This window comes from Psittacula echo, assembly GCF_963264785.1.
Source record: "Psittacula echo genome assembly, chromosome: 4".
Lineage (NCBI taxonomy): Eukaryota > Metazoa > Chordata > Aves > Psittaciformes > Psittacidae > Psittacula > Psittacula echo.
Genome location: NC_137738.1, coordinates 52134714 through 52147126, shown reverse-complemented (window position 1 = coordinate 52147126; position 12413 = coordinate 52134714). Strand labels below are relative to the sequence as shown.

At 37.6% G+C, this 12413-nt stretch overlaps 1 protein-coding gene across 7 annotated transcripts in view; it reads left to right on the top strand.

Annotated features, from left to right (window-relative positions):
• Positions 1 to 12413, top strand: part of TRMT11 (tRNA methyltransferase 11 homolog) — a 28101-nt gene that overhangs the window by 14868 nt on the left and 820 nt on the right. For 2 of the 7 annotated variants that reach the window (XM_080615598.1, XM_080615601.1), the window contains 4 exons: positions 475 to 639; positions 1992 to 2064; positions 2823 to 2954; positions 5632 to 5752. In XM_080615598.1, coding sequence (XP_080471724.1) covers positions 475 to 639; positions 1992 to 2064; positions 2823 to 2954; positions 5632 to 5752 — 491 coding nt within the window. Of the gene's footprint in view, positions 1 to 474; positions 640 to 1991; positions 2065 to 2822; positions 2974 to 5631; positions 5753 to 10333; positions 10705 to 12413 lie in introns of those variants that run through there. The other 5 variants (XR_013956609.1, XR_013956610.1, XM_080615599.1 and 2 more) reach the window with 5 other exon arrangements.

Here is a 12413-nt window from a genome sequence, read left to right as displayed (position 1 = left end):
AATAAAAGGAATAATAAAAACCAAAACAAGGTTCCAAATAGTAGTTACAACAGCTGTGTGCTTTTTTAGTCTGTGATGGGGGAAGCTTCTCATAACCTAAGCCAGGAAGACTAATCCTATTCTTACTTCTGTGAAAGACTCCAGTGCAAATTATATCTGACTCATTGGACACAATTATGACTGATGTATAGTGAGAACATCATACAAACTAGCATTATTATAAATGCATTTTTAGATACCCTGTGCAGATGGTGCAGTAGAATTTGTCATGTATTTTCATATTCCTTGTTACTTGTGAAGTTTATCACAAGTGTTTGTGACAGTGAGTAGAATAAAGCAGGAGATAAACCCCGGTTTTGAATGTTACAGTTACTTTCCTTTAAATTGAATGACAGAATTTCCGAAAGCTTTTCCTATAAAATAGTTTGTAGTTGAGTATGGGTTTTTTTCTGTTCCATGTGCTTCTCCCCTCAGGCAAAGCAACCAGAAAGAACCAGAAATGGAGAGGGCCAGATGAAAATATCAGAGCTAATCTCCGACAGTACGGTTTAGAAAAATATTACCTTGATGCACTAGTTTCTGATTCTTCAAGACCAATATGGCGAAAAGGGATGCTGTTCGATGCAATCATTACAGATCGTAAGCTTGTACTGCTTTTTGTTGCCTGATAACAATGACTAAAAGATTATTGCCTGTGTACATTGGTTTAATGTGTTGGTGAGTGCTCAGGCCTGCAGTTTTCATGTTATGGAAGTTGGCTGTTGGGAGGAGCACTGTGGAGATCTGCATTTGACATCTCTGCAGTTATTTTAAGAATAGTTACAGATGTGTAACAAAGTTCGCTATAATACTTTCTTTCATGGACAGCATATTATATTTGCCACTAGAAATCAGTATGGCTGAAAATCATCCTTCGAGGAAGTCTCATTCAGTAAAGGCATAACTTTACTGATGCACAGAGACTTGTTATCAGAATGATCCATGTTGCTGTTAAGATTTGAACTGCAGCACACTGGAATTGGCCATGCAGCTCTGATGGACTTCTGGAGACCTAAGTGCTTATTGGAATGTTTCCAAGAAGAAATCTTAATGCATTTCTGATACACTTAACTACTAGGCACACTAGCAGTTTGAAAGGATCCTTCACTCTTTTAGAAATCTTATGTACTTAACTCCATTTATGTGTCAGAGGGAGTAGAGGCTAAGAGAATATATAAAAGACCTTGATACAGCAATTTCTGGTCTCTGGTGCTGGCTGTTATGATGACACGTTCATATTAATGAGGAATAGAGGGAGTGCAGTTTTTTGGGTTGCCTGCTAATTTTTATTTGGCCTGTTCGGCAATAAGACAATGTAGAATATTAATATGACTTAGAACTAAGTTTGTGAATTGTGTCATAACTTCTTCATTTACAAAATGGTTATATCGGTGCTTCCATGATGCTGACAAAAAACTCACACAACCAGATGTGTTGAACATGAAGTATGTTATGCTATTGGAAATGTGTAAAAATGCAAAAGAAAAGGCCATCTCTGGCTTTTGTTACCTGTCTTACCATTTCTGTAATGTGTTGGCAAGAAATTCCAATATATATAATTTCATTTTGAAAAATGTATAGCTAAGTCATATAGGGGAGATGTTTGTGTCTGTCAAACAAAAGATGAGATTGCTTGTCACATATTGGAAAAGTAAGGGATATCTTTTAATGAACGAAACAGAAAAGCATTGTTCTGTGTTGTGCAGTAAACACCTGGGCTGCTAGAAGTGGCTTACAGCTGAAGGGCTTTCTTTGAAACAGTTTTAAAGCAACCTTTTTGAGCAAGGAACTTCTAATAGATCTTGACGAAATTACCCTGTCCGACTTCTACTTTGTAAGAGCTCTTGTATAAGCCACAGTTTGTGCACCGTTGTGTATGCCTAATATAACTTTATGTTATTTGAACAAAGAGTGAGGTTCTCACCTCTGCGTTGTGCATTTGCTTTGTATAGCACCATATGGTATCAGAGAAGCTACTCGCAGAACGGGTTCACAAAAGGAAACAGTTAAGACAGCTGAAAGAAGGTAGGTGAGCTGTCTTGTCTGTTGTAGAATATAAATGTCTTCGTGGAAAGCCAGTCACAGTTTTAGAATCTTTATTATTTCTTGCTTGCCCGTCAGCAGTTAAAAAAAAAAAAGGCAGTAATAATAAATAAAGAACAAAAGCTCTTTCTGCTCTGTTTGCAAAATTAGCATGTCACTTCCTGAAATCCTCTTGGTTTTGTTCTCCCTGCTTATCATTTGCTTGTGTTCAGATTCCAAATCCTATTTCCCTGTGAGCCATAATTGCCTTGTGTTTCCCATTCTTAAAGTTCTCTCCAGTCTCTGCACAATGCAAAATCAGGCTAAAACAGAATAACTCCTTTTTTTTTTTTTTTTTTTTTAATTTTACCTTAGCCTTCTTTCTTGAATTTCCACTGCTCCTTTCTCTTCAGAGTTAACATATGGCTTCTCCACTGCCTGGCCTTCCTTGTCTTCTGTCTTTTACTCTAAATTGCCCTTAAGAAAGATGCTGTGCAAAATAACTGTTCCCAGTGTGCTTGTGAGTCTTTGATTTCCACAAGCACTAAGGGTGATAGTCTAAAGACCCAGTAGGAAATTTGGGAAGTCATATTGCTTATATTAGAAGTTGTATAAAAGTTGTACTCCTGTAGTTTTGCAAATCACAGTGCTATTCTGTGTAGGTTTGTTGGTTTGGGTTGGGTTTTTTTTTTTTTTTTTTATTAAAAATGTAGGTTTTACCTGAGCTTTTATGTTTACGCTTGTAAAATTTTTTTGTTTAGCACAGAAAATCACATCTTCGTTTCATCCAGTTATCATCTGAGTGACATCTTTTTTGACCTATTGAAGTTTGCGGCAGAGTATTTGGTGATGGGAGGAAGATTAGTTTACTGGCTGCCGATATACAGGCCTGAGTATGTATTCTTATTTCTGGTATGTAGAATCATGGAATGGTTTCGGTTGGAAGAGATCTTAAAGCTCATCTAGTTACAATGCCCCTGCCATGGGCAGGGACACCTTCCTCTAGACCAGGTTGCTCCAAGCCCCATCCAGCCTGGCCTTGAACACTGCCAGGGATGAAGCAGCCACAGCTTCTCTGGGCAGTCTGTGCCAGTATCTAGCTGCCTTCACAGTGAAGAATTTCTTCCTAATACCAAATCTAAATCTCTCCTCTTTCAGTTTAAAGCCGTTGCCCCTTGTCCTATCATCACATGACCTTGTAAAAAGCCTCTTTCCAGCTTTCTTGTTAGGCCCCTTTAGGTCTTCTCACTGTGCTTTCTTTTGGGGCATAGTACAGCTGGAACTTCCACAGTACTAGCACTTAAAAGTAGTGCTCAGACTTCATATTTTGCAGTTTCCTATAAGGGAAAGCAGATTTTTAAATAAGGTTTTTAGATGGAGATAATTCCTAACTATTACCAAAAAGAAAAGCCTTCACCTGTCCTTGCACATGCATGTCTAATGGTTTGAGATTTAAACTTAGAAAATTAGTTTCAAGGTGCAGATAGGCTTCTAAGATAGTAGCAAGACTGTTATTAATATGTGTTTGTAGTAGAGTAGTTGATAGAGATTCATGACAAGGTCCTGTAAGAGAACATTCTTGGCTCTGGGGCTTGTCAGTAATAATTTATCTTTCTTCTGAGAAATCAAAAGCCAAGTGACCAAGAGATGGCAGTGAGAGGCAAGAAGCATAGGGTAGCAGCCCTGTTAAGGATGAGAGAGGCCAGCAGATGCTGTCTGCTCAGTAGTGCAGCCCAAGATTAAAACTGGTTTTAAAAGGAGACACATCTGTTTGCATACCTTACTTCAGCATCTGTTATCTAAGGTTTTGATGGAGTTGGGGGTGTGGTGGGGTTGTGGGTTTATTTTTTCCAAAAACTGTTTCACAGTAAAGTGAGAAGTTGATGTACAGTAGCTGTTTCTAAGTATCTTCAAGGTGTAGATGTGCTCTGAAGGTAGCTTATGTGATGTCATGTGTTTTTATGCGCAGTCAAGCTATACTTACAAAGTGGTTGTTGTCCCTGGTTTAACCATGGAAATGTCTTGTGACAGCCCTACATGTAATTATCACATACAGTTTTGGAAATTTGGAAGTCAAAAATAGCCATTTCTGTTATATGCTTCCCTAACAGAAGAATGCACTTAGTAGCTTGCATTTTTTTTAGTGATAGAATTGGTATCATAAGCTTTTTATCTTCTAAGAATATTCACAAAGCAATGAATGCCATTAACACTGTTATAGCTAATCGTTCCAAATGTCTGGCTGTATGTGCTTAACTCTGAACATGTGTAGTTGTGGGTTCTTAGATTGCCATGTCAATAACCTCTGTTTGGAATTACTGAGTTTATTCTCAAAATAGCAGAGTTTGTCAAAATACCAGAGCTTTTTGTCTGCTCATTGAACATGGGTAAGAGCATGATTCCTCAGTACAGCAGTATAAAGGTTTAACTTTAGAAAACTATGAACTGCATGTTCTGGTTCTACTTTAGTTACTATTTTGGGGAGGTCAGCTCTCTGAAGCTCTAGTTGGGTTGCTTCTTAAAAAGTGAATTTGTACATGCAACTGAAATACTGAAATCCCTATATTTGCACAGAATGTTAGTATAGTCACTTTAATTTCAGCTGTCATGATAAACACAGGAACAAACATCAGGTATGTGGGGGAAGGCAAAATACTGTCTACTAACATGTAGTGTTATCAGATATTATTTGGCAACACCTGCCATCAAATTCATGTGTTATTTGAGATCCTTGTATATTACCTTAAATTAAAAACAAAGCTACTGTATTTCTTACTTGATAATGTTCTGAGTTTTACCTGAAAGAATGTAGAAATATATGCATTGATGCTAACAGACAAGGCTTTTTAATGAAGTGATAATGATCTCTCCCTCTGTAAGATAGCATCTCACTCCAAAGTTTATTCTTTCAATCTGACATTGAAATCATTGTTGAGTCTAAATTCTTTAAATTCCTTTGCAGTCAGGCTTTTATGTGGTCATGAAGAGAAACTTTTTAAGATGTTGTGGCAGATGCCTGCCTTTGTAAGAGAAAGAGGCAGTTTGGTGATAATAGATGCATCAAAAGTCTTGTCTAACAGAAAAAAACAGTTGAGAATTAATTTGATTCTCCTTTGTCAAAAGCATGTTCTGACTTCACCTAGCAGAAGTGGTGACTTGATTACACACATGAGAAGTAACTGAAAGGTTGTTTTGTGATACGCAAATTTGAGAATAATGCAAAGAAGTAGTAGCTTGGGGTTTTTCCTAATTTCAGGTCTGTATTTGGTATTGTCTCTCTTGTTTGACACCTCACCGTTATCCTTAAGAAATGCCAGAAATGTAGAAAATGTAGGGGGGATTCTCTTTACTGTGAGGTTTTAATTTATTCTACACATTTTGTCACAAGATTATTGTGATTTATGATGTAAAAACTCTCGATCACCAATACCTGAGTTTCTTTAATCAGATTAAAATGTATATCAACTTTCTAGTGTAAGCCATTTTGTGAAGAATCTGTATGAATTTTGTTTCAGATGCAAGACTTCCAACTCATGAGCTTACAGCTCTGTGAATGTTTTTTTCTTCCAGATACACAGAAGAGATCATTCCCCGCCACCCGTGCCTGAAACTTATTAGCAACTGTGAGCAGATGCTTTCCAGCCACACATCAAGGCGCCTGATAACCATGGAAAAGGTGAAAGAATTCAAGGTAAGTTTGAATTCTTGATTATATTGTGTAAAATAGGAGCTATTCCATTCAGGAAAAGTTTGTGCTGTTCAGCATTTGATCTTTATTTCTATCACACTTGAGTGTTTTATGATGAGAGTTAGAGCTTTTATAAAATTGCCACACATTTCTTGAGTAGTGATTTAAGGGACTGCTTTAGTTTTGGTCTTTTTGTTTTTCTCCTCAGTTTTTTATAAACTTTTCATCCTGAGCAGGCTGCTTAATAATACAAAAGAAATTTCCAAACTTAGTTACTTGTGAAAGTTGCATATGCTTTGCTTGGAAAACTGAGGTCTGTGAACCTCATTCACAGAGTGACATAAGTACAGAAATACATTGGCTTTTTTTGTTTGGCTGTTTTGGGACACACTAAGTACCTCTTCTAAGGCACTTATTCCTTGAGGACCAGAGAATATTTCATTCAGGTCTTCTTCCATTCTTGCTGCTTCTATTGCCTCATACTGTTAACAGAGATACTAAACAAAGGTGAAGCAAATTCTTAATGAAAACACATGCTTTGTCAGTTGTGTCAACACATCCTTGTCAGTTGGAAGAGCTATTTTTAATGACAGAAAATGGTCAGACTGCTGTTTCTGCATGGTGCTTGCACTAGTAACACAGCAGGGTTTCAGTACTGCATTCGTATTGTTAATGGTGACTGAGATTCTCAAGCAGCACCTGTTTTTTTTTAAAGGCTGTGTGGAGTTGAGGGCCAGAGCTGCCAACTTCACCAGTAGCAAACTGAGAGGCTAAATTATGAAAGTTTTTGACATGTGTGTCTCAGGGTGTTCGTAGGAATTTTCTGCAGGAGTTTTATTACTGCCAGGGCTGTAGGATAACATGTTCTGATTTAAAAAATATATCCATCCTTCTATGAATAGACTTTCATCATTTGTTATTCTTGTTTTGTGCATCACCTGTTCTCCAGTACATGCTTTGACAGGTTTATGTCTGGAAGTGCTTAGCTCTGAACACCTGAGTCTTGTTGGCAGGCTTACTGCTTAGATAAAGCTGTGCAGGTGCTTACACTCAGGACTCCAGATGTCTTTTAAATAATTTAAAGATACCAGGACCCATGTGCAGTTTCTGATGATGCAAAACTTGTCTAAATAACAATATATATATAGACTCCTTAGCTAGCGCAGATTGGTTTAGGGTCTTCTTGTTTAACTATCAAGGATTTCCCCACTGAGAGTCCCTTATCTGGGATGTTTTTTCCTGTCTTAATATCCTGAGCAATCTTTGAATTGGATGCTTCTGGCTCCCCAGATATGACTGTAAAATTCAGTATTTGGGTCTTTATTTGTTTTTCTTTGTCTCCCAATCAAAAAGTGAATATTTATGAATATACAAGCATTTGCATTTTCAGACAGTTCATGTCTGCTTTACTAGAGTGGTTTTTAACAGGCACTCGCAAATGCCTCTTAATTCAGCTTAATGTAGTACTTGCAAGTGGCTAAGAAGTTTTACGAATTGTGTAGTCTCATTATGCAGTCCTTTGGTTTCCCCAGTGATGCCACCAATAATGAATTGCAGATTTCACAGCAAATTCAATTCCACTGTTAACACCCTAAACTCTTAACTAGAAATGAATTCAATTAGTTACTAAATGTGAAATTGGTGGTGCAATTTGCTTGTGCTTGCAATATAAAGGAGACCAGAGTGAATATAAAAACTGAGTATGTCTAGTTGAAGTATTGATCTATCATAATTCATCATAAGCATGAAGATCATAGAAGTTGGATTAAAAACCTTGCAAAAGGTGGTATTATAAGTCACTGTCTTATGAGCATCCAATCTGTTTTCCTTAAGTTTACGATGAAATCGCACTAACTGGAAGAGATTTTGTACTGAACACACTGTTGATATGAATAGACTTTTTCAACGTGGACAGTCTGAGCAGAAGAGTTGTTTGGTTTTTAACATTTAAGGCTCTTCTTTGGATAGTCATGGTGGTCATTAGTAACTCCCCTCCTCCCCAATCTTAGATTATAGTCATACTAATAAAAGTGAATGCAGTAGATAGCTAGTGACTTTTAGAATTCTAAAACTCAGAAGGCAGAAGAATTAGAGAAGTGAAGACCTGGAGTGTGGAGCAGGAGAGAAACAAAACGGAAGTGATATGAGGTGAGAACTTACTAGCCTAATGTATTACTTCTTTCTATGGACATTATTGTCCTTTCTGGTATTAAATGGGTATGGCTCTCCCAGTATTCCTCTAAACCTGAAATTAAACTTTCTAATTGATATTACAGCTGGCAAGACTGTGTGTGAGGTTGCCCTCATTGAACTGTGAAGGGAGGCTTTTTTTAAGCAGTAAAAACACCCGTTCAGCTCTCGAAAGACTGTAGGCATTCCTATGTAAGAACTGAAATACAGTGGTAGTGGAAGATTGAGAAGCTGTTGGCTGAGTAGATATTGCTTCAAGTCAGAGGAGGTTTGAACCAGTCCTTCCAGGCTGAATCAAATAAAAGCATACCTTCCATTGTGCCAGTTTATTTTTCGAAAGCCTTAAAAATACAGTTGCATAAGGCTGAAAGGTTTCAGTCTATGCCACCTAGATCTGAACTGTCATAATTATTTTTTATTTAAATGTCAAATAACTGGTAAATGGTTTATCAGTAGGAAAACTGGACTATAGAAACCTACAGCGCTACTTACCACAGGGGCTCTTGGGAATCTGTCAGACAACTGTTTTCAGAAGGGGTGAACTTATTAACAGTGTTTACCTGTAGGGTTGTTTGGTGTTTCCTTTCTTTCCAACAGTATGTCTGCCTTTGTTTTCTGAGGCTTGTTGATTTCCCCATGTTGAATTATTACAGCTATTGCTGAATTATTTGTTTAATTCGTCTGCTGGCTGTCTTACAGAAATATATGGAGTCTATGTGGCTGGTAAATGCTACCTGGTTCTGAAGTTTCTAATCTGGACTTCTAAAAAGAAAATAAATAAATAAAAACAATGCGGGAGAGGTCTGTAATTGACAAGCACTAAGAGGGACACCTAGAAATTATACATCAAGATGAAACAGAGAATTTGACTGAGGGACAAGCTCTGAGCATATGAAAGCCTATGAAAGGACTCTGGAGCATCAGGCGTAGAAATCCACCATACTGAATGGGTCCAACATTTTCCTATCACATGATCACTCATTACTGGTGTAGAACCTTTCCTACTGAATTTAGCAGTGTCTGTTCCTGGATGTGACCCTGTTGTCCCTGATTTGGAAAGTGCTCTGTACTGTTTATGGCTGTATAACATTAGTACAAGTGGTTTCTATGGCTACTGTCCAGCACCAGATGTAGGGTGGTAGGAAGCTGTGATAAAGCTAAGAAAATTTCTAGGTTTTTTAAAACAAAACCTGAATGTGGGTAATTGCCCTGTGGCTGAACTGTGTCATGCTAGATTCATATAAACCTTTACAGTATCACTTAATATCTGCCAAGATTTAAGGAAGAATAAAGTTTGCTTGTTATCTTTAATCTTCCTCTTCTTTCTTCCAACTCCTTCATTATTTATTGGAGATATGTCACACCTTTTTGGTGTTGCCATTAGAGCAAGTAAGTGTTGAATTGAAAACTCAAATTAGCTAGAAGCAGTTTGGTAGCATGCACTTTGACAAGAGCCTTGTTGGTTTTCAGTTGTCACAGAAGTCGTCATAAAACATTTCAGAGCAAAAGTTTAACGTGATAACTGTTGTTAGCAATTAGCCTGCTGTTTTGAGAACTTAGAAGTTATTCAAAGTGGGAACCAAAGATGACGACAAAGAATCACCAGCAATTAACAAATTACTTCAGTTCTGACTTTTGCAAAGAAAGGAAGAAGTCTTTGTCATCTTGGTAGTGCTGTCAGACTAGGAAAAGAGCTGGCCTAGTGCCAAGTAGGCTGTTCATTGCTGATCAGACTTGGGAATGATTTCTTGGGAAGTTTCACTGTTTTGTGTTGAATAACCAATTGCAAACTTCATGCTTTGAAAACTATGTACAGTTGTTTCAAAGGAAATAAGTGGGAAAAAATGCTACCCATCTCTACATTCAGCTGTGTATCACAAGCAGTACTGACACTGCCACACTCCATAAGAGATCTTCTCTTACTGTAAAACATTCCTGTCAGATATTTAGAGTGCATATTCTACCAACTTATGCTATGCAAACTAAAGATGTTTGACTGGCTTCCCTATTGAAATGAGATGGTGCCTGATGGCCAGGCATATTACAGTGTAAATAGTCAAAACAAATTGTTTCATGAGGTTTATTTTTTGACAAGTTCTTATCTATGTAGAGTTAAATCCATCCTATCCCTGGTGTTCAAATTGTAACCATTCAGCTTCCTGTGTAGGTATCAAATACCCTAAGTTAGATTTTGGTCCAAAATTGTTAGTCTATGAAATCCAAGAATTCCTTTTACTTTGATCAGTTCTCTATGGGCAATGAACATTGCCCGTAAGACTGTTTTGACTAGTAAATGTCAACAGTGAGTGGCATCTCCACGTAGGGTAGTTTGGGATTTCTTTGTTTTCTCTTTTTTTTGAGAAGTAATTCCCCATCTGTTATTTTTCTTTAAAGCAATGCCATCTTTTTATTGGCCAGTCAAGCCTGTACAGGGGAGAAGTAGGGGAAAGAAGCTCCCACAGTGGAATTACTGTGATGTGGGCCAGGAGCTTCCTTCGTAAGCTCTTCCATGAAGTCCATGCCTGACTGCAGATCTCATCTAGTGAACGATGATTTGCGTGGCTTTGATGAGGCCTGGATTTACAAAATGGATTCTGCTGTGTAGTGATGCACCAAACCTGCTTCCATTTGATGAATGCAGATGCTCCTCTTACAGCTGTGTTTAGCTTAAGGTTTGTTCTCTCACATACTATATCCTCTTTTTGCCCTAACCAGCTTGGGGGCAGAGGGGATGATTCCTTTCTTCCTTACTCCCTTCACCTTGAATCAGCATTTTGTTACTTAAGGAATCAAGATGAATGGTGTACAGATGTGTGACCTCTTGGAGGTTGTGGGGGTTAATTTTTACATTAAATACTGTTGATCTATACATATATCATTATCCTTCACAGTGAAATATCCCATCCATTTCTCAAAACAAGCAAATTATGTAGAATTATTGTTAAAAGACATCCCAAAGGTATAAAATTATATGTTTAGGTCAAAGAAGGATTTCTGACCTGCAAATTTAAGGGAATAAGAAGCGTTCTTTTCCTCAGAGTGCTCATGTGTAAGAGACCTGGAGAAGTGGGTGCTGGCTGTGAAAGGAGCGTGTCTTAAATCCTCCTTGTTTCCTGTCTGTAGCATTCCTCCTCCCAGGCTCTCCATGGACACGTTAAAAGTATGTTGATAATCAGTCTTGGAGATGGCAGTCTCTCAGAGGTGACTAAAAGACCAAAAGATAGTGCTGTGTCTGCAGTGGGTTTAATGAGGTAATTTTCCAACAGTGCAGTATTTAAATAGAACTAATTTGCTGCTACTGGTGTACATGCTTTACATGCTACGTATCCAATGGCATTTAACATTTAGCAGTTAATTGAAGCCAGTGGCATGCTTAAATTATCTGCTAGGGTGGTAGATGAGAACTGCTTCAGAGAAATATCTCATTGTGTCCAGAAGAGGGCACTTTTGTACATGCACACAGATACCTTGCTGTGTTGAAAAACCTTTTGTTTCACTCCTTTAGAATGTGAATTAGTATATCCAAAGCAAGATGAGATGTTGATCTTGCTAGGTGGAAGACTGGAAAGGCTACAAAAGAGCTAAAGGGGAAGATTGTCCACTGGGATTTAGTTCATCCTTGCATAGTAATACTTTTGTAGTATGAAAATACTGACTTAAATATACTACCATGTTCCTACTACTTATGCTAAAGCATTCCGCAGTAACCTTGTTTTCAGATACAAACAAATAACTCTGAACTGACAGCTTAAGTACTGAATCAATCTGTATGTTGCTGCATTGCTTAAGAAACAACGAGGATGCATTGAGAAGAAACATTTAGTGGAATGGAGGTTTAATTTTCTCATATGCTTGTTTTATTTTCTCTTTGCACAGCTAAGTTGTCCTGTGTGAGGCTGCTTATCTCAGTTCCATCTTGCTATTGAACATAATAAACTGACATCAACAATAAGTGTAAAACTGTTTTTCAAAGTTGCCATTGGTTTTTATTAGCACTCAGATTAAAGTATGATGTGTTGTTTATCTTACAGTATCGGTAACATTAGTTGACAAGTATCTTAATTGTATAAAGCCACTACATGATGAACTAGACTTTTGTATATATAATATTCCTGGCTGATGTTAAATAGGTATTATGGGTATTATGTGTATGGATTTAGTGTGTCAACTTTAACTTTCCAAAGTACATGAATACTGAACAAGAAAAAAATCTTCTGGTTGTGCTTCAGTAACTGTAGGAACTCCTTTTAGTCACCTGTGTTCTGCTTGTTTCTGCCTTCCACAAACCTTTGAGTGATTGAATTATCCAGATAGTATGTTTTTCTGGAAACTTATCCCTATATTTTTCTTCATAAAAAGTCTGCATGGCAGAGTACCTGTGCTCTCATTCATTCATGCAATGAGTAGGTCCTGGTGATGTCAGCTGAGGTATTTCCCGTGATGCAGCGCTGTTAAAACTTCAGCTGCTTGGTAC